General features: G+C 71.3%; 1 protein-coding gene across 3 annotated transcripts in view; it reads left to right on the forward strand.

Moving 5' to 3' along the window:
- The window catches only part of ZFPM1 (zinc finger protein, FOG family member 1), a 48,945-nt gene extending 26,813 nt beyond the window's left edge, over window positions 1–22,132 (forward strand). For 2 of the 3 annotated variants that reach the window (XM_070061902.1, XM_070061901.1), the window contains exons 4-10: window positions 7,702–7,835; window positions 12,470–12,572; window positions 13,742–13,951; window positions 16,646–16,876; window positions 16,957–17,052; window positions 19,937–20,083; window positions 20,169–22,132. In XM_070061902.1, the coding sequence (XP_069918003.1) occupies window positions 7,702–7,835; window positions 12,470–12,572; window positions 13,742–13,951; window positions 16,646–16,876; window positions 16,957–17,052; window positions 19,937–20,083; window positions 20,169–21,886 (2,639 nt within the window). In that variant the 3' untranslated portion in view covers window positions 21,887–22,132. The remainder of the gene's footprint in view (window positions 1–7,701; window positions 7,836–12,469; window positions 12,573–13,741; window positions 13,952–16,645; window positions 16,877–16,956; window positions 17,053–19,936; window positions 20,084–20,168) is intronic. The other variant, XM_070061903.1, reaches the window with a different exon arrangement.
- The last annotated feature ends 3,442 nt before the right edge of the window (window positions 22,133–25,574 follow it).

Consider the following 25,574-nt stretch of genomic DNA (forward strand, 5'->3'; position numbering starts at 1 on the left):
TCCTACACCCCCAGAACTGGGGCAGGGCTTCCCCAGGCCCCCTCGCCCTGGGCAGCCCCCTGGCTGTGGTCAGCGGCCCTGTACCTCACACTGCTGGACCCACAGCCACACCGCCTCTCTGGCCTGGCTCTCACCACAGCTCCCACCAAGGCGCCTGGGAGGAGCAAGCGGGCCATGGGCTCCATCACCCTGTCCCCAGGCCCCGGTGCTGCGTTCACACACCAGGGCCTAGCCCCTGCCCTCCCAGCAGCCAGGCAGCCAACGTCGGGGGCTGAGAAGGACCGAGCCTGAGCCCAGCTGCCTGGGCCCCCCCTTCTCAAGCTCAGCACCCTCCCAGTGGATGTGGACAGAGGGCAGCCAGACAGGGGTGTCCTGTGAGGGGCACAGCCAGAGCCGGGGTCCTCTGGGCTCCTGGTGGGTGGGAGCCCAGCCCGGCCGCACACTACCCACTGACCTCACCACCATCCGGGTGCGACCATCTGCGGCCAGGGCGGCTAATCAAGCCGCTTCCTCCTTGGTCCTCCCACCCTTCCTGCCCAGCCAGCCTGCGCCTGCCGGCACCTCCCACCTGGGGAGCCTTGGAACCACCTTCCAGAAGCTTCCCCCCCGGGCCTGGCTGTGCGTCCTAGGGTATGGCAGCTCACCCCCGACCGGTTGGCTCTTTGGTGAAGTGCCCACCAGTGTGTGTGTGGGAGGAGCCGGGGCCCAGGGTAGCGGGCGCGCATGAGCAGGGGCACTCGGGCAGGTGGGCGGCCGTGAGTGCTGTCACACATGCTGGGTGCCTCCCGGGGGCTGTCACTGGGACCACTGGCGCTCAGGTGACACCGCCACCCACCGCCCCGTGTCGGTGACAAGTCAGTGTCACCTGTATGCCAACACTCAGCGTGAGGGCAGATCTGGCTTCCAGCTGCCCCTCTCACTGGAGACCTCGGCCGGGAGCCTGGGTGGCAGGCGGTGGCACCTCCGTCCCCCCTTTCCGGAGCGTTGCGCCCCCCAGGGTACATCCTTGGCTAGGAATGTGTTGGGGTCACTGCTGGGCCAGCCTCCCCTCCACTGGCCTGGCTTCTCCACTTCCCCCTGCCCAGGAGGTAAGGAAGCCGGGGCACCACGCTGGCCCTGAGTGTGGCAGTGGGGACAGGCAGCGGTCACGCGGTCAGCCCCTGCACGAAACTGAGGTTGGGGAGCGGCGAGACAGGCCGGGTGACCCGGGCCCCGGCCCCCCCTGCCACGCGCCCGCTCCAGCCCCTCTTTATTTATTTATTACTCTTCTGTCTCTGCACAACTTTTTATTCCCTCGCTGCGTTTTTCCATTGCCTCGGCCGTGGACGTGGCCGATAAGATCGGTCCCGGGAGATAGGACAAAGGGGCCGCTGTCGGCTCGAGGGCTGGTCATATCCTGCCCGCAAGGGCCGAGCGGGCCTGGGATGAGCGAGATGCTATCGCGGGCCTCACTGCTCAGGAGGGGCCTGCCAGGCCAGCCCAGGACCTGCCCCTGCCCCTCCAGCCCCCCTGCCCCAGGGATGCCCGGTGCCCTGCGGGCGTCGAGGGCTCTGGGGCTTGTCCCACAGTTCCCTGGGCCTCGGTGTGCTGTCTGACCAGCTCCGCCGGATGCGGTGGGATCCTGTGGGCCCCTTCCGCCGTGCAGTCCCCACAGTGTCCACGCTCGGGGACACTTGTCCTGGGCTGCGCTTGGGCCCTTGTCCCCAAGCGGCCCCCTGCCCCGGGGTGCGCAGGCTGGACAGGAGAGCAGCCCGAGGCTTTTTCTGGTTTGTTTTTGGGTCCTAAGAATTTCCGCAAGAAGGGAAGGCGTGATTCTAGCAGAAGCAAATGCCACGCAGAGGCCCACGTGTGCGTCCTGGCCACAAGTGGGGGCGGGGGGGGGGACGGGTTCCCCAGCCCTGTGCCTCGGCTGGTTCTCCTGAAACCCCGCCCACCCCTGAGTGCCCCTGGAGACCCAGGCCCTGGCAGGGTCACGGTGGCCAGTGGGGAGGGTGTGGGCGTGGCCCCGAGCACCCGGGGCTGCAGACTCCTGGGCCTGGCTGTTGCAGGACAGTGAGCCAGGCCCCTGGAGGCCCTGAGGTTCCTGAGAGAGGCCCAGCTGGGGACCCTTCCTGGTCATCCTGAGAGGCTCTGTCTTCCTTCTTCCCAGCCTCCCCGAGGGAAGGAACTGGGCACAGCAGGGGCTCAGGGCCCGGGTTGGGCCCCGTGTCGCCTGCCTCGGTGCACGGCCACTCTCTGCAAACCCCGGTCCTCCCTCACCCTCGGTATCCTGTCTGTGCCCGAGCTGGTCTCGACCCTGGATGTGAAAGCAGGCGCTGTGGGCTCCACCTGACTTCCAGGGACTCACTTCATGGGGGGCTGGCCTGGGGCTGAGGCCTGGCGCCCCATCTAGACCCCAGGCCCTCCCCTCACCGATGCCTCCCTGTGCAAGGAGCCGAGTGGCAGCAGAGGATGCGGGCCGGGGCCAGGAGCTGATGGGCTCACTACCTTCCCAGACCCGGCGCTCAGCTTTACGGGGGGCCTGGCGTGGCCTGAGTCTCAGGGCTCCAGCAGTGCCCACTTCAGGGCGGTGGGGTAGTGCTGTCCGGGTAGGGAGCAGGGACGGGCCTCTCTCTGGGCAGAGCTCCTGCCTCGCCTGCAGGTGTGGGAGACACCCCACCCCCAGGAGCTCGTCTCGGGTTGCAGGGCGCAGGCAGAGCCCAAGGCCGCCTCCTACCCTGGACTCTGGGGCTCAGCGCAGCCCCCAGGCCTCCTCCGCCCGCCCAGGACCGGTCTGGGGGGAACTGGGCCCCACCCTGCACTGCCTGCCCTCCCAGGCAGTCCCAGCGCTGCCATTAGCCGGGGCCAGGGTTCAGCCCGATAAAGATGGGCTGTTGTTTTGTGTCGAAAAATCAATAATCCCAGCGATGTTCCTAGCGATAGGGAGAGAAGTTCACAGACACCAGCTGGCAGGTGGGGCAGGGCGGGGCCTCCAGAGCCTGGGGGCTGGCTCCCCTGTCCCCGGAGGCCCCAGGCCGGGCCCCTCCAGGGGACCCAGACCCCAGCCATGCTGTGAGGGGGGCCTGAGCTCTCTGGGAGGCTCTGCCTTTCCCATTTTCCAAGGCGGGCACGGGGCAGGGACAGAGGGGCCTGGGCCTTGCTCATGTCCACTCTGGCCCAGGCCCTGTGCCCAGGGGACACAGTGCCCAAAAGTGGTCAGCGCTCTGTGGACAGTGCAGTGGGGCACTGTTGGAGATTTCCTGGGCACAGGCCTGCAGTGGACACTGGCTGGCACTCACTGGTCCCGGCCGTCCCCAGCAGAGTCCCTGCCGGCCATCGCACAGCCCCCTCTGCTGCCCGCCCCAGGGAACATGGATGCCGGCATCGGGGAGAGGAGGTGGCGCCATGCACAGTGGGCGGGCACTTGGAGCGAGAGCCCAGCAGGTGCTGCAGGCGAGGCAGGGCCCCTGGGCCCTCGGGCAGGTGCAGCCAGACACTGCTGCGGATTCCGGAGAAAACAGGCAGAGAAAGTTCTGGAGCTTGGAGCCGCGTGGTAACCTCTGACCTGGCGTGAGAAGGCACAAGGACTCAGGGAGCAGACGCCGGGCACCGCGCTGAGCCAGCAGGGCAGAGGGGCCCGGCCGGGCTGCAGAGGCCCACCGGGGCCCTCAGGGCTGGAGCACGTGGGGCGGGGGAGACCCTCACAGCTGCCCACCGTGGAACGGGCTTTGCTGCTGTTTGTGGCCGTGCTGCGGCGCTGGGCACAGCACCGTGTGAAGTCCCGCAGAGGGGCCGCGGCGGGCGCCGTCTGGGGTCCTGGCCCTGGGACGCCCAGGCCCGGCTCTGCCCAGCGCGCAGCCTGTGGGGCAGCCGACCCTGCCTTTCTCGGCAGCCTGTGCTCATGCGCCCGCGCTGTCCAAGGAGGGAGGGGCGCGGTCCTGGGCTTGGGGTCCAGAAGCCTGCCCCGGCCTGCTGTGCCCCCTGCCGGCCACAGGGAGCAGGAGGCATGGCCCGTTTTGCCCAAGCCGTGGGTCAGCCCCGCCCTTCAGCACTTGGTCCCAGATGAGAGCCAGCGGCAGGCCCCAGGCCCTGGCTCCCCGCAGCACTCCCGGGCCCCCGCCACCTGCGGGGCGACCTTGGGGCAGCTGCTGGCCCTTCCCGGCCCGGCCGCTGTGTTTGCGCAGATGTGTGGGGAGCACATGTTCTCAGGGCCCAGGCGGCCGGCCTGCCCTGTGGCCGCAGAGACTTCTAGAACCCTGCCTGGCTGGGGTTTTCCTCCCCCTCCCCTGCTCCCTTTTCTTTCCCTTTCTGTGACTTTTATCAAAGGCAAACAGCACGATCCTCGAGATAGGGCAGCTCCCAGCAGAGCTGGGCCCAGCTGGCCTGGGAGAGCCGTGGGGCGGGCCGGACGGAGTGATGGGCCGATTAGATAAGCGGGTGCTGGCGGTGACCCCGGGGTGGGCACCCGCATGCTGACCACAGACCACAGCTGGGGTAGAGGTGCAGGGGGAGGGCGGCCGAGCCCTCTCGTCCTCCCTCAGGGCCTGCTGCCCACGTCGGAGGCCAGGGCTGGCAACTGCCCGCGTCCTGAGGGGTCCCGTCACCTGGGGCAGCTTCTTGTTGCTGGCAGTGCTGAGGGGAGAGAGGCCAGTGCTGGCCACGCGGGTGGACGTGTGCCCTGCAACGTGGGAGGACTTCGTGCTGGTGCCCACTTGCACGGATGAGTAAACCGAGGCTCAGAGCCAGCTGGACAGAGGTGGAGCTTGACCACAGGCCTCGGCTCCGGGACCCAGTTGTCCACCCAGGGCACCCATGGCCCTCGTGTGGCTCCTGAGCCTGATCCCAGCTGCCCCGGCCCCCAAGGGACTGCTCGGGGTGGAGACCGAAGCGGGTTTCTGCAGAGTCGGCGAGTCCTCCTCTGGTTCCGCTGCAGACGCTTAGGGACCGACAGGCCGGCGCCGCCGTAGGGAGCTTGTCCCAGTGCTCGCCTGGGGTGATGGCCCCCATCCGGCAACCTGGACCTCCGGGGAGGCCGCTCTGAGAGTGGACATTGAGGCGAGAGTGGGCAGAGCCAGCATCGGGGGGCAGGAGGCTGTGCGGCCCCCCGCTCCCCGCATGAACCCCCGAGTGCCTCCTGCTGTGCTCTGGGAGGACTCCCTGCGTCCCGGTCGGGACGGGGCTCCCGGGGGAGGTGGAGGCCAGGAGCCGGGGTCCCGGAAGAACAGGCAGCGGCCTGCGCAGCCACCGCAGGGGTCCCTGGGAGCCCCCAGGCCCAGCCCTGTCCCCAGCGTCCCGTGGGGTTTTGTGACTGAGTGAGCAATGAGCCACAAGCTGGGGACGGAGCTTCCGGTGCCCCCTCCCCCCAGCTCCGGGCACGGCTCGGGGGCTGCCGCGCCCCTCAGGGCCCCAGGTTTCCTGTTGAGCCGCTGTCTACATGGCCGCCACCATGCGTCCGACCCGTGTGGGACACTCATCCCCAGCCTGGCTGGGCCTGCCGGGAGCGGGGCCTCACTCACCCCACACTGCTTGTGCGCTTTTGCTTCCGCTGGGGGAGGGTCCCGGCCGGGGCCCCCCGGGCTTTGGTGAGCCCGTGTGGGCCGAGGAGGAAAGGGGAGCTCAGGAGAGGCCGCTGTCAGGCCGCTGTGGGCAGCTGCCCAGGTCAGGCGGGGCAAGCAGGGGCTGAGGGGGCCGTTCCCCAGCCACGCCCCACATCCACCCAGAGCAGGCGCCCCTTCTGTGTCCTAAATCTTTATTTCCTTGTATTTACTTGAAAGGCGAGGAGAGAGGCTGTGGTCGTCCATCTGCTGCTTCATGTCCCCAGATGCCCATAGCGGCCAGGCCGGACCGGGCCAAGGGCGGGGCCGGGGGCTCGGTGCAGGTCTCCGTGTGGGTGGCAGGTGCCTCCCAGGGCTCCTTAGGAAGCTAGGATTGGAAGCAGAGCCTGGACTCGAGCCCAGGCTCCGACAGCGGGTGCAGGGGTCCCGAGTGGCCTCATAAGCACCGCGCCAGGTGCCCTTTCTGCTGTCCAGTTCGTCGGGGACAGCGACGCTGGCCGCTGGCCCAGGAGGTGGCTGTCGTGGCCGTGCCTGGTCCCCGGCAGACCCCGCAGGAGTGGGCTGTGCAGGGGCACAGGACGCTGGCCTCTATCAGGAGCCAGCCCTCTCCCGGGCACTGCCCGATACCCAGGGAAGTGCCAGCCACACTCTTATCTGGGAGGCTCGGGTCACGGCCGTGAGTGCCGATTAGCACATGGGGCCGTTTGCCTTGGGTGCACAGTGGGGCCGGGAGCTGGCCGTGGGGGGCCAGGACACAGCACCAGCGTGACTGGCGGGGGCTGCGCTGGCCCTCACCACGTCTGGGTGGCCTCCAGTGGGAGAGGGGCGGGGCTGCTGCCCTCCAGCGAAAGCCCTCAACTCAGCAGTGACCAGCTCCTACTGGGGGCTCCGTGCCCCACCCAGCCTGGGAGCTGCCATAAGGGGCCTGGACCCCAAGAGGGAAACAAGGACCCACAACTCCCCTAAAGAGGGTGGCGTGGCCACGTGGCTCCGTCCGTCCCAGCCAGCGGCCACTGGGCCCCACAGGTGCAGCAGGAAGCCAGCAGCCCAGGGCGGGGCCCACTCGTGCGAAGCTTGGAGCTTCTGGGTGCCACCCCACGGCCCGACCGCCCTGAGCTGGGGTGGGTGGGGCTGAAGAGGAGCCGTTCGCCGGCTGGGAGACGAGTGGGCGCCCACCGCAGAGGGCAGCCATGTGGGGACCAGAGGCACCCATATACCCAGGACGTGAGCGCCATGGCCCTCACGGGCATTGGGGTTCAGCTCCTGGCTGCATAGGCTGCCTGTCACTCCCCAGGCCACTCCCTGTCCTGAGCTGAGGATGGCCCGGCCCACATGGGCCATGCTTGGTGCCAGGCCCTACGGGGCAGGCGGGAGGGAGGCCAGGGACCCTGGCATCCTGGGAGGCGGCCCCAGTCGGTGGCTGTGGGCTGGGCTGCTGCCATCTTATCTGCCGGAGGACAAAGCCCGCCAAGGCTCCGCAGCCTCCAGGGGCATTTGCATGCTATCTCCGCCATTAGGGCCTTTATCTGATCTTCGGGCCCATTAAGGCCACAGCCTGTGCAGTGCGGCTGCAGGAAGTGGGGCCAGGCCAGACCACGTGAGGCCACCATGGGCCTGGGGAGCCCTGGGGTGGCCTGGCAGGGAGCAGCCTCCAAGGGAGTGGCCAGCGGCATCCGTGCTGCCCCAGGAACAGGCGCCCAGGCTCACAGAGGGCAGCTCTGAGGGCCAGGGGTGGGGGCGCCCCTGGGGCATGAGGCAGCCGCCTCTGTCCCCACACGCGGAGGCAAGAAGCCCCCGTCGCGGTCGGGCTCTGCCTGCCTCTGGCAGTTCCCAGCAGCCTTTGCCCGCGTCTTCTCCTGACCGCTCGCTCTGTCTCAGGAGGACACTGCTGCTGGAGTCAGGGCCCATCCCGTGCAGGACGCGGTCCCTCGAGCTCCTGAGTGTCCCTGCACGGCTGTCTTCACCCTGGTGCGTGCGGGCAGCGGCGGGGGCGTCCCGCCGGGCGCCTCCCATGGGCTCTGCTGGCCACAGCCCCACTGACAGCAGCTGTCCCAGATCTCGGGGCCAGCTGCAGCCACTGGAGCCCTGAGAAGGCCCACAGCGCTGGCCTGGCCCCGGCCCTCAGGCCCCGCGGCTGCCCCTGCCTCACGCCTCCCTGTCTCCACAGAGGAGCTGGAGCTGCTGCTACAGGACGGCCAGAGGCGCGTGCGGGCCCGGCGCGGCCTCGCCCAGGGCCTGGCCTGGGGTCCGTTCCCGGGGAGCATCCAGACGGCGGCCTCGTCCCCCCGGCAGGCAGAACTGGTAAGGAGCCCCACCCAGGGCCCCTGCCACCCACGGGGTGCATGGCCGTGTCCACCTGTACCCACCTGAGGCCCTGGCCCACCTGGGAACACTGGCTGTGGTGTGTCGGGAAGTGGGGTGACCTGCCCAGGGGCCCAAGGAGGGCTTCCTGGAGGAGGGCACCCAATGCGGGCCCTTATGGAGAAGTGGCAGTTGAGGCGGGGCGGGGGGGCTGGGCCTGCCGGGTCAGGAGGGCAGAGGCAGCGCCCGGGGCAGGGGTCGCCCACGCGGGCCCTGGGAGACCGGCGCCGGGGACGGTGCCTTGGTGGGCAGCAGCCCCCACCTGGGCAGCCCCTCGCTGCCACCCCGTCCTGTTGTCCACTGCTGGCTGACTTCGAGGGCCTCCTCCCTCTGGCGGGGGCATGGGGGGACCATCAGCACCTGTCCTACACAACACCAGCGGCGGGGGGCTGGGAGATGCCGTGTTGTTCCCAAGCATCCTCTGGCTGGGTCCTCTCGCCCAGGCTCCGGTGCCCTCTGGGTGGGCATGGCCAGGCTTCGGCCGGTTTTGTGTCCATTCAGGCGTGGCTGGAGCAGCGAACAGGAGCCGGTGCACACAGGGCTGGTGCTCTGGGCCTGGCCGCCCCAGCCCCTGGGCCCAGCGCTGTCCCTGGCAGCTCTGGCAGCGGGCGTGGTGGGGAGCTACAGGAGAGCCCCTGGTTGCAGGCCCTGGGACCCCATGCCCACGGCCCTCACTCCACGCACCCCTGCGGCAGGGCCTGTGCTGGCCTCGGCCGCCGATATTGGCGGGGCCTCCGAGGGTCCAGCTGAGAGGCTGCGGGGGCTGGCCCAGCACACAGGCGTCCCCCTTCGTGTCCAGGCCATCCCATCGCACAGAGCGCAGGCTCTGGGGTCTGTAGCGTTAGGCCATTGCCCACCGTGTCGTGCCCTGCGCCTCTGCTTCCCCAGCCTGGGGGCCCCTTGTGGGCGTGGTGGGCAGGAAGCTGTGCCAGGAAGGAGCCCCCCCCAGTCGCGGGAGGCGGCTGATGGCTTGGCCTGGAGCTCCACCCCCCCGCACTCTGTGTCAAGGAATCCCGGGTGTGGTGACGAGGCCCATGGCAGGAGAGGCTGCAAGCTGGCTCCCTCCCCCATGTGCCCTCCCAGACAGATAGGCCTGTGCTGCTGACCCCCACAAGGGACCCTTACCCACGCACCCATTTCACAGGTGGGGAGACTGAGAACCCATGAGGGTAAGACCTGCCCAGGTCTCCCAGATCAGACACAGAGGGAGGGTGGGACCCTCATCTGCCCACCCTGAGCCCCCAGCAGCACTCCCTGCCCCCACCCCGCCCTATCTCATGCAGAACTCAGTCCTGATTAACCCTTATCTGCCCGGCGAGGCGCCGAGGGTGCGGATGCGTGGGGCAGACGCCTGGTTCCCAAGACCCCGCTTATCGTGCGGCCCCGCGGCCCCTTATCGAGCTCAGCTCGCGGGTCCCCCCCCCCCCCGGCCCCTGAGACGTCCTCAGCCGCCAGCACTGGGCTCGCAGAGAGGGAAGGGGAAGTGAGCGGCAGTGCAGATCGGATGCAGCGACCCTGCCCCCGCCGTGGGGACGGGCGCTGCTCCCGCACACCCTGCATCAGGCGTGGGGGCTGGGTCTTGGTTCTGCCACTGACTTGCTGGTGACCCTCCCCCTCCCACCAGGATCTTAGGGACCCAAAACGAGCAGTCAGGTGCAGGAGGTGGATGGACAGATGTACGAGCAAATGGCCCCGCCCCCTCCAGCGCTGGGCGTCCTGCAGCCCATGGCTGGCAAGCACTTGTCAAGTCTGGCAGTGCCCTGCCGAAAGGCCGGGTCTGTGCAGAGGCCTCAGGCCCGCCTCCCCACCCCTGACCCATGGGGTCTGAGCAGCCCTCCCCAGCCGAGGGCTCGTGGGCATGGCAGCGCCCAGACTCGCCGCGGGGCAAACCCTGGCCAGGGCCCTTCCCCCGACTGCCCTCCTGTCTGTCTGGGATAGGTGATGGCTTGAAGGACTCAACGCCCCACCCAGCTCCCCAGCTGGTCACCGTGCCCACTTCCTGCTGGCTCTCTGGACAGGCAGCCCAGCTGGGCATGCCCCAGACAGGGCCGGGCTGCTGGCTGCTGGGTCCTGCTGTGTGAGGCTGGCCGGGGCCCGGAGGGGCGGGACAGCAGTGGCTGCTCCTTCTCTGCTGCTTCCTGCCCGGCGTGAAGTGGGGGCTGGCACGGGGTGCAGAGGCCCTCGTGCCTGCGACCCCGCCGCAGCTCGTCCTGCCGCCCCGCCGGGCCCTCGGCCCACTCCCGTGCCTGGCGCCGTGTGGAGAGGCGGCAGGGGCGGCTGCAGTGGCACGGGCCGGGTGCACAGCCTCCTGTGGGGCCTCGGTCCTCTCGCCCGTGCACGGGCTCCTCGCAGGCTCCAGGGAGTGGGAGGAACCCGAGGCCAGAGAGGACACGGCCTGCGGCTGAGTGGCACGTGGGGGCCTCATCGGGTCCCCCGCCCCGGCCGCTCTCGGCCTTGACCCTCCCGTGCCCTGCTGGCTGCTGGAGTTCCTAGCTCCCTGGACCGGGCCGCACCCCCAGGGGCCCCCACCCCCTCCCAGCCGCCCACACTGCCCAGCGAGGTCTGGGGACCCCGATGGAGCTGTCGCAGCAGATGCGCTGCAGGTGGGGTTTCCGATGGTTATCAGCCGGGCACGGTCAGCCGGGCCTGGTCAGACACTGACCCTTTGTTGGGGGAAACAAGGGCGCTCTCAGCCAATCCAAGAAGCTGCAGTGGCCGGCGTTATGCCGGGGCGGGGGGCGCTGGGCATGCCTGCCCCAGCCGAGTGCCGAGCCTGGGGTGGCCAGCGGAGGAGGTGGTGCAGCCTCGGTTCTCCAGGGGTCAAGGGAGAGGCGTGAGGTGGGCTGGGCAGTTACAGTCGGGCCCTTCCAGGCTCCTGCCGTGCCCACAGCAGCACAGGGCTGGACCCCAAGGGGGCGGGGGGCGGGACGGCCACGCTGGCTGACAGCTGCTGCTTCCTGCCCCAGGGTGGGAGACGGGGCAGCCCCGGGCTGACTTCGGGGTCTAGCTGTGGGGGGCAGGGAGGCCAGGCCCTTTGGGTTCCGGGGCAGGGAGGGCCCTGGGCAGGCTGGCGGGATCCTGGTTGGGTGGGGGAGGTGACAGGCCCCTGCCCCGTTCCTCCTGGGAGCCAGGCTCTCCTCCCGTGCTGTCCCTCCCTAGCCTACCCCCTCTTCCTCCTCACCCTGTCCTAACCCAGGACAGGCGCCAGGCGGGAGCCCCAGGGTGTCAGGGAGCCGGCGGTGACGGGGGTGGGGGCCTGGCGGGGGCTCGGAGCCTGCGGAAACGTGGGGCTGCTGCGGCGTCAGCACAGCCGCCGCCGCTTTATCAAGCTGCGAACACGCTGCTTCTGGGAGTGATAAGCACTGAACCGGCCGGGAGCCTGTCAGTCTCAGTTTGAGGTTTAGAAATATTGGGACGAATAATTAGATTTCATATCGTCGCCGCAGCCCATCGCGGGATCGGGCAGTCATTTTCTCACCCTCCCCCACTCATTAATATTCATTAGACTGGGGAGGCCCCTGCCCTGCAGCCCTGAGGGTCACCTGGCCGCTGCTGCGGGCTCCTCCCCGGCCATGGCCCCCCCAGGTGCCCCACCGGGGGCCCCGCCTGTGCCACCAGGCCCACCGCCTGCGGAGCCCCGGGGAGAACGAGGGTGAGCACGGCCACTCATCCAGCAGGCACCGGGCCAGGAGCTCCGCCGAGCGGCCTCGGAGCCATGAGGTGGCCTGGAGCCCCGTGCCCCCTGGGAAGCCCGGGCTGGGGTGCATGTGGCACTGTGCCTCGCTGAGTTGTCACCAGGAGGTCCCGGCCCTTGGGGCCCCATGGACGGGCTGTCCCTCAATTCCACTGCTTGTGCAGAGCCCGGCTGCTGCCCGCCACGGGGGCCTTCTGGGAAGCCACTGGCTCCCTGCTTCAGGCAGGCTCGGCTCGGCTGACACCTTTCCCGGAAGCCAGAGTCACCAGCTGTCACCTGGAGACGCTGCCCCTGGCACTGACGGCCCCGCGCACCCCTGGCCGCAGGACACGAGGCAGGAGGGCTGGGGCGTGGCCGCTGCAAGGGAGGGGACGGGGGCTGAGGCTGTCGGGGCGGCGGCCACCCCCCTGCCCCAGCCCTCTCTGGGCACCAGGGGTGCAGGAAGTGAGGTGGCCTTGGCCGGCCAGCAGCCCCCAGAGCGGAGCCCAGAGGGCGTGGCTTCCCCACCCTCAGGCCCACTGCAGAGGGCCAGCAGGACCCTCCCCTTCCTGTGCCCGCTTCCTCCCCGTCACACGGCCAGGAGGTGCCTGCTGTGCGGGGGACAATGCTGCCTGTCCCCAGGAACAAAGGCAGCCCTGCCACGCCCCATGCCAGGAGGGAGCCCCCCCCCCGCCGTAGTGGGGGGCACGAGGCCCAGGGGCTCCTCCTGGGCATGGCCGTGGGGAGGAGCCTGAGGTGGGCCCAGGCCCCAGTCACCCGGCTGTGTGTGGAGCAGAGGGCCTGGCCTCACCAGGCCTTGGTCTCCGAGAGGCCAGCGCCTGTCTGGACGGCAGCGCCCGGCTCTTCCTGTGCTGACCGCCCCCGCCCCCGCTCTCCCCAGGATGGAGCCCTGCCCCTGCTGAGGGTGGACGAGGCCTGCTGGCTGAAGACGCTGCCCCAGGCCCTGACCCAGGCCGAAGCCAACTCTGAGATCTACAGGAAGGGTTGGTGTCCAGTGGCCTTCCGGGGGTGGGGACACTAGGCTCTCCCTGGGCTGGCCCTTAAAGGGAAACCAGTCTGAATGGTGGGGGCGGGCGGGGGTAACAAGGCACTTGGGCTACACCCAGTGCCCTCGTTAGCACCCACTGTGGCCACATGGACCAGGGGCGGCCCCGTGTGTTTGGGGTCAGCCCTGGGTGCCTGTGGCCGTGCCCCCAGGCGTGCGGGCACTGAGAGCTCACCCCGTGTCTGCCCGGCCCGCCCTTCCTGCCTTCTGCAGTGGGAGCAGGACAGGGCCCCCACCCTCAGCCCAGAAACTGCAGGTGGGAGCTTGTCTTGCTAGAATGTTCTGAGACCTCCACCGGCGTCACCTCTGCCTGCAGCCTATTGGGTGGCGCACCGGCGGTGGGAGGGGCCAGAGGCCGCGGAGAACCAGGGCTGGAGCAGGTGCAGGCGCAGACCCAACTGCTAGGCCAGCCCCTCACCCAGGCGCATCCCAGCGCTCAGAGAGCACGGGGGCTGGGCGCCGCCAGCGGTGGTCAGCTGTGGTTGCACTCAGGATTTGGCTTGCGGGCACTGCTGTGCTGCCCCTCCTGCCAACACGGGCAGCCCTGCTCCGGCCACGTGTGGCGGCCATGTGGCCAGCCGGGACGAGCAGGGCTCCGTGCAGTTCGACTGTGAGAGTGACCGGGTCCTGCAGAACCATAGCTAGGGACACGGCACCCACCCGGGGAGGGAGGGGCAGGACTGGGTACAGGGCAGCTCCTCCCTGAGGCCGGCGGAGCCCTGGCTGCCAGCCCGCCCGTAGACCAAGCTGGCTGCGCTCGCCCTGGATTTCGTTAGCCAGGGCTGCCCCCTTCAGGCCACCACAGGAATAGCTGCTCTGCCAACTTGTAGCAAGCATTGTAGAGCGTCCATCTCAGCCCCAGGTTCAGCCACCACTTTCCCTAGGGGGCCAAGGGCCGCTGCACCTGTCCCAAATGTCTCTCCTTTTCTGAAAACAGTGCAGCCTTGTGCACGGGACAGGGAGGCCCAAGGAGCAGAGGGGAACAGCTGTGGCCCTGGGCATGGCCGCCCCCGCCTTGGCCTGGGCCCGTGAGGAGCAGGCCAGGCAGCCGGCGACCATGAGCCCATGTTGCCGCCGCCAGCGTCATGGTCGGCTGTGTCCTTGCAGACGAAGCCCTGTGGTGCAGGGTCACCAAGCCGGTGCCCGTGGGTGGGCTCCTGAGCGTGTTCCTCGTGGCCGAGTGCTGCCGCATCCCCAGCCACCCCGTGAAGAAGGAGCCCGCAGAGCCCCAGGGCCCGGTCCCCACGCCCAGCGACATCCGGCTGCTGCCCCAGCAGGCCGGCATGGCGTCCATCCTCGCCACAGCCGTCGTCAACAGTGAGTAGCCAGCCCCAGGCCTGTGAAGACCGCTGTGCCGGCCACGCCCGGGGGGGGGTGCCAGCTACCGGCTGTGGAGAGAAAGGGCAGGAAAGGGGGGAGGGGCAGCTGTGCCACGGACATGGGGGCGGAGCCCACAGTGGCATGGTCCAGCACGTGGGCCAGCCACAGGCACCGGCTGGCGGGCAGGGGCTCCCTAGCCGGCACTGCCCCCACCGGGGGGCGCAGCTGGCCCGGCACACTAGGTGCCATGCCCACCTCGCCGCTGGGGGAGGGGCGCTAGACAAGGCCTGCGCCCACCTCGCCGCTGGGGGAGGGGCTCTAGACAAGGCCTGCGCCCACCTCGCCGCTGGGGGAGGGGCTCTAGACAAGGCCTGCGCCCACCTCGCCGCTGGGGGAGGGGCTCTAGACAAGGCCAGCGCCTGGGGGACACTGAGGGAGAATCCAGGCCCCTCCTCCCAGAAGCCTCGTGTGACACCGTGAGCAGAGCCCTGTGGGTGACAGCAGGTCGGTGGCACAGGCCTGCCTCTCCGGTAGCCGCCACTCTGCAGGGTCCAACCACACCTCTCAGAGCCTGCCTCAGCCCACGGTGACACGAGACGTGGCCAGGCTGCCCCGTGGCCCCCGAGGCAGCACTGGTCGGGCGGGGCGCCTGGGTTTGCTCTCCAATGCAGGCTCCCCCAAAGGCGTTTTCATTTATCTGAGACAGAAACGGAGGCCCCTCCCCACCCTTTGTCCCAGATGCCTGCAGTGGCCACAGCTGGGGGCTGGGAGCTCCCGTCAGGTCTTCCCTGTGGGGGTCAGGGTCCCAGTGACCCGAGCCAGGCAGGAAGCGGTCAGGAGCCAGGGTCGGGGTGAAGCCCCAGGCCGTGTAGCATGGGCCCCGGGCGGCTTAGCCAGCAACTTCCTGCCAGGCCCCCGGGGGCTTTATGTGGAGTCCACCCCGGATGCCCACTGCCCACTGCGGGCCGCAGGTGGAAGCCCCCCTTCCAGACGCCTGGCCATGGGGGCGGGGGCAGCCAGCTCGTGTCCGCCGGCGGGGGCAGCCAGCTCGTGTCCGCCGGCAGCAGACGTGGGGCCGGGGCTTTGGGTATGGCCATCGCGGGGACGCTGGCCGGGGCTGGCACTGCCTGGGAGTTGGGGCGGACCCTGCTGAGCGGCCTCACCCAGCAATGCTACAGGGGAGCCTTGGGGGCAGTTGGGGACACGGCCAGCGAGCAAGGCCTGGAGCGCCCAGGGCTGGAGGCGCCGGTCAGAGTGGGCGTCTGCCATGCCCAGGCCATGGCAGGACCAAAGGCAGACGAGTGACCACTAAATAGCAGCATGGTGCTCACCAAGACCCTGACCAAAACCACGCCAGCGAGGTGGGCGGTTCTGGTGCAGTGTGTGCTGCCGGGACTGGTGACATCGGCGTGGGCCCCCCCCCAGGGAGCTGAGAGCCAGCTTCCGTGGGGGCCAGGAAGGGGGGGCCCTGCTTCTCCTCTCCCTTAGCGGAGAGTGGCAGGGGACATCAGGGTTTGGGGCACAGGAGGCTGGACGGCCACATCCCTGGTGCCGGCGACTGTGCCACTGGGGGGTAGCGGGCAGTAGGGCCGGGTCCGGCAGATGGTCCTGCAGCAGCAGAGGCCACTTCCGGTCTCGTGGGACACTTCCTGTGGCTGGTATGATGGGCGGCTCCTGGGCCCCGTGTCCCCTCTGCGGGCCAGGTGCTTGGTTAAGGTTCACATGTTTGCAAGGGCAGTGACAGAGGGACCGAGGTCCATGCACCGGGTCACTGGGCCAGGCCCGGAACTCCTCCAGGCTGCCCTCATGGGTGGCAGGGGCCCAAGCCCACGGGCCAGCAGGCAGCCGGACCGGAAGCAGCTGGGCCTGGACCCAGCTCTGCCCCGTGGGATGCCAGTGTCGCTGCCTCTTCCTCTCCACGCAGCCCGGCCCACGAGCTCTGCCTCTGAGGCTCTGTCCCTTGGCCCATGTCCCTGTCACCCTTCCGAGTCCTGCCCGGCTCTCTCGGGCAGCAGAGCCGCCGTCCAGGGCTTCAGTCTCACCTGTGCTGCCAGGGGAGGGGTCTTCAGGTGCCCCCTGCTGCCCTGCCCAGGACACAGCCTTGGTTGGCGGCGGGGGTGACCCTCACTGCACGTCCCCTGCTGGCGGCGGGTCCCTCGGGGCCTCAGCTGACAGCAGTGACCGGAGCAAGGAGGTGGCTCCCGGGGAGTCACAACGGCAGGGCTGGGGGCCGGGGACCCTCCACAGTCAGTCGGTGCTTCCGGGACCCCAGGGCCTCCCAGGGGCGGGGGCCCACCCTGGTGACCGTGCAGCAGACCGCCGAGAAGCGGGGAGGGACGGAAGCACTGCCTGGTCTCCAGGTGAGCCGTCCTCTTCCCCGGGGGTCAGGGGCCGAGCAGAGCGTCCCCTGAAGGCGGGCCCCTCGCCTGCTGGCAGCCCCCAGCCCAGCGCATCTGGCCACCCCTGGGGTCGACTGTGTGGCTGCAGCAAGCCCGGCCAGAGCCAGAGGCTGACCCGAGTGGGGCGGGGCTGCCGCATCTGCCTGCTTATGCCCGCCCCCGGGGCCGCCCTGGGGCCCCGCACCCTGGAAACCTACAGGAAGGGGAGCCAGGGCTGAGGCGCGGCTCCCCGGGCAGGGCGGGGGTCTGGGTGGCCGGGCGGGCGCCCGCCTCAGCACCCCCTCCCCCCCAGAGGACGTGTTCCCCTGCAAGGACTGCGGCATCTGGTACCGGAGCGAGCGCAACCTGCAAGCCCACCTGCTCTACTACTGCGCCAGCCGGCAGGGCGGCTCCCCGGCTGCGGCCGCCGCCGACGAGAGGCCCAAGGAGCCCCACCCCAACGAGCGCGTCTGCCCCTTCCCCCACTGCCGCAAGAGCTGCCCCAGCGCCAGCTCCCTGGAGATCCACATGCGCAGCCACAGCGGTGAGCCCGGCTGGACGCCCCCGGCGGGCGCGGCGTCCCGCGGGGGTCCCACTCACGGGCTCCGCCCACCTCTGTTCCAGGAGAGCGCCCCTTCGTGTGCCTCATCTGCCTGTCGGCCTTCACCACCAAGGCCAACTGTGAACGCCACCTCAAGGTGCACACAGACACGCTGAGCGGTAGGTGGGCTGCAGGCGCGGGCAGGGGGCTGCGGGGCCGTGCAGGGGACTGTGGAGGCATGGGGGGGCGGGCAGGGGGCTGCGGGGCCGTGCAGGGGACTGTGGGGGCATGGGGGGGGCGGGCAGGGGGCTGTGGGGCCGTGTGGGGGACTGTGGGGGCATGGGGGGGGCGGGCAGGGGGCTGTGGGGCCGTGTGGGGGACGGTGGGGGCATGGGGGGGCGGGCAGGGGGCTGCGGGGCCGTGCGGGGGACTGTGGAGGCATGGGGGGGCGGGCAGGGGGCTGCGGGGCCGTGCAGGGGACTGTGGAGGCATGGGGGGGGCGGGCAGGGGGCTGTGGGGCCGTGTGGGGGACGGTGGGGGGGTGGGCAGGGGGCTGTGGGGCCGTGTGGGGGACTGTGGGGGCATGGGGGGGGCGGGCAGGGGGCTGTGGGGCCGTGTGGGGGACGGTGGGGGCATGGGGGGGGCGGGCAGGGGGCTGTGGGGCCGTGTGGGGGACGGTGGGGGGGTGGGCAGGGGGCTGTGGGGCCGTGTGGGGGACTGTGGAGGCATGGGGGGGCGGGCAGGGGGCTGCAGGGCCGTGCGGGGGACTGTGGAGGCATGGGGGGGCGGGCAGGGGGCTGCGGGGCCGTGCGGGGGACTGTGGGGGCATGGGGGTGCGGGCAGGGGGCTGTGGGGGCATGGGGGGGTGGGCAGGGTGCTGCGGGGCCGTGCGGGGGACTGTGGGGGCATGGGGGGGCGGGCAGGGGGCTGCAGGGCCGTGCAGGGGACTGTGGAGGCATGGGGGCGCGGGCAGGGGGCTGCGGGGCCGTGCAGGGGACTGTGGGGGCATGGGGGGGCGGGCAGGGGGCTGTGGGGCCGTGTGGGGGACTGTGGAGGCATGGGGGGGCGGGCAGGGGGCTGTGGGGCCGTGTGGGGGACTGTGGGGGCATGGGGGGGCGGGCAGGGGGCTGCGGGGCCGTGCGGGGGACTGTGGGGGCATGGGGGGGCGGGCAGGGGGCTGCAGGGCCGTGCAGGGGACTGTGGAGGCATGGGGGCGCGGGCAGGGGGCTGCGGGGCCGTGCAGGGGACTGTGGGGGCATGGGGGGGCGGGCAGGGGGCTGTGGGGCCGTGTGGGGGACTGTGGGGGCATGGGGGGGCGGGCAGGGGGCTGCGGGGCCGTGCAGGGGACTGTGGGGGCATGGGGGGGGCGGGCAGGGGGCTGTGGGGCCGTGTGGGGGACTGTGGGGGCATGGGGGGGGCGGGCAGGGGGCTGTGGGGCCGTGTGGGGGACGGTGGGGGCATGGGGGGGCGGGCAGGGGGCTGCGGGGCCGTGCGGGGGACTGTGGAGGCATGGGGGGGCGGGCAGGGGGCTGCGGGGCCGTGCAGGGGACTGTGGAGGCATGGGGGGGGCGGGCAGGGGGCTGTGGGGCCGTGTGGGGGACGGTGGGGGGGTGGGCAGGGGGCTGTGGGGCCGTGTGGGGGACTGTGGGGGCATGGGGGGGGCGGGCAGGGGGCTGTGGGGCCGTGTGGGGGACGGTGGGGGCATGGGGGGGGCGGGCAGGGGGCTGTGGGGCCGTGTGGGGGACGGTGGGGGGGTGGGCAGGGGGCTGTGGGGCCGTGTGGGGGACTGTGGAGGCATGGGGGGGCGGGCAGGGGGCTGCAGGGCCGTGCGGGGGACTGTGGAGGCATGGGGGGGCGGGCAGGGGGCTGCGGGGCCGTGCGGGGGACTGTGGGGGCATGGGGGTGCGGGCAGGGGGCTGTGGGGGCATGGGGGGGTGGGCAGGGTGCTGCGGGGCCGTGCGGGGGACTGTGGGGGCATGGGGGGGCGGGCAGGGGGCTGCAGGGCCGTGCAGGGGACTGTGGAGGCATGGGGGCGCGGGCAGGGGGCTGCGGGGCCGTGCAGGGGACTGTGGGGGCATGGGGGGGCGGGCAGGGGGCTGTGGGGCCGTGTGGGGGACTGTGGAGGCATGGGGGGGCGGGCAGGGGGCTGTGGGGCCGTGTGGGGGACTGTGGGGGCATGGGGGGGCGGGCAGGGGGCTGCGGGGCCGTGCGGGGGACTGTGGGGGCATGGGGGGGCGGGCAGGGGGCTGCAGGGCCGTGCAGGGGACTGTGGAGGCATGGGGGCGCGGGCAGGGGGCTGCGGGGCCGTGCAGGGGACTGTGGGGGCATGGGGGGGCGGGCAGGGGGCTGTGGGGCCGTGTGGGGGACTGTGGGGGCATGGGGGGGCGGGCAGGGGGCTGCGGGGCCGTGTGGGGGGACTGTGGAGGCATGGGGGGGCGGGCAGGGGGCTGTGGGGCCGTGTGGGGGACTATGGGGGGGTGGGCAGGGGGCTGCAGGGCCGTGCAGGGGACTGTGGAGGCATGGGGGGGCGGGCAGGGGGCTGTGGGGCCGTGTGGGGGACTGTGGGGGCATGGGGGGGCGGGCAGGGGGCTGTGGGGCCGTGTGGGGGACTGTGGGGGCATGGGGGCGCGGGCAGGGGGCTGTGGGGCCGTGTGGGGGACTGTGGGGGCATGGGGGGGCGGGCAGGGGGCTGTGGGGCCGTGTGGGGGACTATGGGGGGGTGGGCAGGGGGCTGTGGGGACATGGGGGGGCTGCAGGGCCATGGGGGGCTGCGGGACTGTGCAGGGGACTGTGGGGGCATGGGGGGCTGTGGGGCCATGCGAGTGGGGGGGTCTGCAGGGCACAGGCAGGGGGCTGCGGGGGCATGGGGGGCTGTGGGGACCATGCGAGTGGGGGGGCCTGCAGGGCACAGGCAGGGGGCTGCGGGGGCATGGGGGGCTGTGGGGACCATGCGAGTGGGGGGGCCTGCAGGGCACAGGCAGGGGGCTGTGAGGCATGGGCAGGGCACGGGCAGGGGGCCGTGCCGGGGGGCCTGGGGCCCTGACCTCTGCACGTGGCCCACAGGTGTCTGTCACAGCTGTGGCTTCATCTCCACCACAAGGGACATCCTCTACAGCCACTTGGTGACCAACCACATGGTGTGCCAGCCCGGCTCCAAGGGGGAGATCTACTCGCCAGGGGCCGGCCACCCGGCGGCCAAGCTGCCGGCAGGTGAGGACTGGGGGGGATGGGCAGCCTCCCCTTGGCGCCCTGGGGCCGGAGCCCCGCCTGAGGCGCACACTCGGTCTCCCTACAGATGCCCTGGCCGGCCTCCAGCCCCACGCGGCCCTTCAGCGCCCGCTGGCCACGCCGGACCTGGGCCTGACGCCCACCTCATCGCCGGGAAAGGACAGGAAGGTCCAGGCCGAGGCCACCAACGGAGAGGCCAAAGCAGACCCCCAGAACGGGGGCGGCCACGAGCCCCCCGTGGCCCCCAGGACCATCAAGGCTGAGGCGGCTGAGGAGCCGGAGTTGGCGCGCGCCCCGGGCCCCGGCGAGCCCGCACCCCAGGCCCCCTCGCGGACGCCATCCCCACGCAGCCCGGCCCCGGCGCGCGTGAAGGCCGAGCTGTCCAGCCCCACGCCGGGCTCCAGCCCGGTGCCCGGGGAGCTGGGCCTGGCCGGGGCGCTCTTCCTGCCGCAGTACGTGCTGGGGCCGGACGCGGGCGCCCCGCCAGGCTCCGCGGCGCCGCAGGCCTCGGAGATCCTGGCCAAGATGTCCGAACTGGTGCACGGGCGGCTGCAGGCGGGCGCGGCGGGGGCGCCGGCCCTGCTGGCGGGGGCGCCCAAGGGCGCCACGTGCTTCGAGTGCGACATCACCTTCAACAACGTCAGCAACTTCCTGGTGCACAAGCGCCTCTACTGCTCCGGCCGCCGCGCGCCCGAGGACGCGCCCGCCGCGCGCAGGCCCAAGGCGCCTCCGGGCCCGCCCGCGGAGCCCGCCGCGGCGCGCTCCCCGCCCGGCCCCGGCCCCGGCCCCGGCGAGCGCGAGGACGAGGCGAGCGGCGCGGACACGACCGAGGCGGACACGGCCGGCCGGGGCAGCGAGGGCAGCCAGAGCCCGGGCAGCTCGGTGGACGACGCGGAGGACGACCCGAGCCGCACGCTGTGCGAGGCCTGCAACATCCGCTTCAGCCGCCACGAGACGTACTCGGTGCACAAGCGCTACTACTGCGCCTCGCGCCACGACCCGCCTCCGCGCCGGCCGCCCGCGAGCCCCGCCGCGCCGCCCGCCCCGCCCGCGCGCACGCGCCGGCGCCGCAAGCTGCACGAGCTGCACGCCCCGGGCGCCCCGCCGCCCGCGCCCGACCCGGAGCGCCCGGCGTCGCCGCTGTCCGGAAGCGGCGGCCCCACGCCCGCCGCCGACGGCCCCATCGACCTGAGCAAGAAGCCGCGGCGCCGGCCCCCGGACGCGCCGCCCGCCCCTGCGCCCGCGCCCGGCCTGTCCGCCCTGGCCGACTACCACGAGTGCACGGCCTGCCGCGTGAGCTTCCACAGCCTCGACGCCTATCTGGCGCACAAGCAGTACTCGTGCCCCGCGCCGCGGCCCGCGCCCGAGCCGCACGCCGTCGCCTGCCCCTACTGCCCCCCGAACGGCCTGGGCCGGGGCGACCTCATCGAGCACTTCCGCCTGGCGCACGGGCTGCTGGTGGCCAAGCCCCCGGCCGGCCTGGGGGCCGAGGCTCGGACGCCGGCCGACCGCGGCCCCCCGGACGGCTCCGAGCCGCGGGAGCCGCCCCGCGCGGCCAGCGGCAGCCCGCGGCCCGCCGCGCCACAGTCGCCCGCCGCGCCGCCCGCCCCGGCCCCCGCCCCCGCCCCCGCCCCGGCCCCCGCGGACAAGGGCGCGGCGCCGCCGGTGCCCAGCGGCACCCCCAGGTACTGCCGCCTGTGCAACATCAGGTTCAGCAGCCTGTCCACCTTCATCGCGCACAAGAAGTACTACTGCGCCTCGCACGTGGCCGAGCACGTGAAGTGAGCCCGCGCCGCCCCGCCTGCTGCCCCCGCCGGCTCGGAGCTGCCTGGCTTCCCCTGGAGAATAAACAGCTGCAGCCACGCCGCCGGCCACGCTGGGTCTCCTGGGCGGCGAGGAGGACAGCCACCCCGCGGGCCCCAGCCGGCTTCTCACTGTGCATGGTTTGCATGGAGGGTGAGGCCGCCGCCGTCCCAGCGTTCACCGCACGGCGCTCACGTGTGCATCTGAGAGAATAAATTTCTAACGGTGCGGGGAGCGTCAGGGACGTGGTCTCCGGTAGGCAGCAGGTGCTCCGAGGGAGAAGCTGGAGGCAGGTGGGGGGCAGGCAGCCACCCTCACCCCCGCGAACCACACACACAGAAGGCTCCAGCCGCTGGGCCTGGGTCAGGGAGCCACCTGCTGCCTCCAAGCAGGACTGGCCCTGCCCAGGCCACTTTGCCACCACGGGTGCATCCGTGGTCAGTGGTTCCTTGGCACAGCCTGCTCTGTGGCACCGCCCCGGCTCCCTCCCCCGTGCTGCTCGCCTCTGAGCGTCTGTCTCCCCGGTCAGCCCCTCCCGCACCCCCAGGACCCTAGTCCAGCAGTGCCTCCTCTAAGTCCAGACGTCAGCCCCGGGGTTCCCCCCACACACTGCTGCAGAGAAAGAGGGCCCCCTGCGCCTGTCACGGGAACACGTCCCACACCTTCCTGGCGGCACCCCCAGGCCTGGGCGCTCCCCTCAGTCCCCGTGTCCCCCTTCGGTCACTCCAAGTCTGCCCAAGTCCCTGGCTGCATCTCTGTCCGACCCCTCCCCCTGCCTCCCTGTGGACCCCGTCTGCCGCCCGGCCTGGCCCTGCCACTCCCTGGAAGGCGGCCCCAGCACTCAGCCCAGGCGCCTGCTCCTGGCTGTCCTCCCTCTCCACTTCCTGCTGGTCTCACCCCTCCCGGGCTGGCCTTTCACTCCGCAAGTGTTGGTGCTTCCCCGAGGGGGAGCACCTGTCCACAGAGGTCAGGATGGCCAGACTCCTCCCGTGCACGTCCCCCTGGCCTGCGCCCCACACCGGCTCTGCCCAGGGGACACAGCACATCCACCACTCACTCGAGACCCACGTTCACGTGCCGGAAACGGCCACTCTCCGGAGTGCAGCTCAGCTTCTCTGCTTCCCCCCACCTCGCCCTCAAAATCCACCCCCGAGACGCCCCAAAGGCCACCCGATGGTCTGCACCCGCTTCCCAGAGCAGTGCCGGCTGGGGCTCGCTCCCTGAGGGCACTGGCGGCACCCGGCAGGTCAGTCCACGCCACCTGGGTGCATGAGGCTCACGACAAGGGTCACTCTAAAGCCCCACGGGGGGCTGTGGCCTGGGTGCACTCCAGGGGTGACCCACGGCCGTGGCTGGAGCATGCCGCCTGCCCCAGGTGCCTGCAGAGCCAGCTGGGCCATGGCCACAGCACCCCAGCGGTCCCACACTGCTCTGCAGTGTCCCTTGCCCGGCAGGCCTCTCCAGTCACCCCTACCCCGCCCTGCAGACGGGAGGGCAGCCCTTGGAGTCACCGCAGGTGGAGACTGGGGCAGCAGTGGCCTGTGAACGTGGCGCTCGGGGGGGGGGGGGTGTGCCCACCCACCTCTGCATGGATTCTGCCAGAGAAGGAGGAAGCCGGGTGGGGGTGAGGTGGCCTTGCCCCGTGCCCTCCCTGGCTCCCAGCCCCAGTCCTGAGCACTTCGGGCAGCAAGGGTCAAGGCGAACGGGCCCAGCACGTGTGTCCTGGGGCGCCGGCACAGGCAGCCACGTGCCAGGGCTCCCAGGTCGACTTGGTGAGGCCAGCTGGGAAGCTGCACTATGTAAGCTCTGGCCGGTTCTCCAGGGGTAGATGGGGACACCCGTGCCACAGGGCGGTCGCAGCTGGGGCACCTTCCTCGTTAGCGCCAGCACCTGTAGGTTAGCACAGCAGCGGGTGTGGGAGGCAGTGAGGAGGCTGCTCGCACTTCCGCCGCGGGCACCGGCGTAGCACCCAGAGCCCCGGCTACCCTGTGCGGAGCGCGCGCTGGCTACAGTCCCAACCCCGCCCAGCCTGGGAGACAGAGCAGCGGCGGGCCACGGTCCTGCTGGCCACACTCCCTGAGGTTGGTGCCCTGAGACAAGAGCATGTTCCGGAAGAATGTCGCGGGGTGGGGGAGCGCGCTGTGCTGGGTGTCCCAGCTGCCCAGCGAGGGGAGGGGGCTCGCTGGGTCCACCTGGCTCAGGACACCAGGACTCGCCCTGCACTGAGCCAATCCCGGCTGCTTCGGCCTTCAACACAGCAGCCACCTGCCAGGGCGTCCGGGGCCGCGGCTCCCCCTCTCCCGGGGCCGGCCGCCTCTGTGCCCGCTCCACACCAGGCGTGTTTGTCCTCGTTACCTGGGTGCCCTGTGTTGCCTTGGGAATGTGCACCAGCTCCTTTGACCCCAGAGGGAGTTCCTGTATACGGCTCCCTCCCTCCGGCCGGCCTGCTGCAGCCGCTGGGCCCGGCCGGGGCTCTGTCCTCGAAGGGCTCTGATGACCAAGGGGCCTGGCCTCTGGGAGGAGCACTCCCTGCACGGCCGCGCCGGGCTCTGCCCGCGTGCAGCACCTGTCACTCCGGGAGGCAGCCCTGTGACAGAGGCCAGCGGGAAGTCCCCCAGGGTGTGAGGTGTGGGCGGGTCCTTCACGCCTCTGCTGGCTGCTGGAGGCTTCGCGGCCCTAGGCCTTCGCCACCTCCAAAGCCCCCTCCCCGTCCCCGGAGCACCCGGCCCCTCCGCTGGGTCTGCCGTAGGCCCCGGGAGGCTCTGGGGTCCCCTGCCGGGCCTGGCTGCTGCTGCAGCGCCACTTCCGGCACAGCCTCTCAGGTGTTGGGGGGCCACCTGTGGTGAGCGTCCAGGCCGGGCAGAGAGGCGGAGGGGCCCGGATGGCCACCGTGGTCAGAGAGGGAGGCGCTCTGAGCCCCGAGCCCTGGTGGGTGGGCGCTGAGCAGTCAGCAGGCCAAAGCCCAGGCAGGGGACAGGCGTGGGAGGGGCAAGAAAAACCAGCGGTCACGGGTGTGGGCGCAGGAGCCTGCTCGGGGCCACCCGCTGCCCGCTGAGTGCAGGGCCTGGCCTGAGCTCACGTTTTCTCATGGCTGCTTTTTTTTTTTTTTTTTAAGAGTTATTTATTTGAAAGAGAGAGACCTTCTATCCGCTGGTTCACTCCCCAGATGGCCGCAACGGCTGTAGCTGCGCCGATCTGAAGCCAGGAGCTTCCTCCAGGTCTCCCACGTGGGTGCAGAGGCCCAAGGACTTGGGCATCTTCCACTGCTTTCCCCGGCCACAGCAGAGAGCTGGATTGGAAGAGGAGCAGCCGGGTGGGAACCGGCGCCCATATGGGATGGCAGCACTGCAGGCGGCGGCTTTACCGCTGCGCCACAGCACCAGCCCCTCACGGCCGCTGTTGAAAACCACACAGGGGGTTTGGAAACAGCCACAGCTGAAGCCTTGCAGCCGGGCGAGGAGGCAGCGGCTTTGGCTCCCTGGGACCCGCGTGGGTCCACTCCAGGAGCCCGCAGGGCAGGCCACAGCGGAGGGTGATGGCAGATTTGATTACTCCACCCCCACCCCCATCCCCACAGCCATCATTTCTGAAGCTGTATGTTTGTATTTGACAGGCAGGGCAAAAGACGGAGGGCTCACTCCCCACATGGCCACGACAGCCAGCATCCTCG

The sequence above is a fragment of the Oryctolagus cuniculus genome, chromosome 18 (assembly GCF_964237555.1).
Source record: "Oryctolagus cuniculus chromosome 18, mOryCun1.1, whole genome shotgun sequence".
Taxonomy (NCBI): domain Eukaryota; kingdom Metazoa; phylum Chordata; class Mammalia; order Lagomorpha; family Leporidae; genus Oryctolagus; species Oryctolagus cuniculus.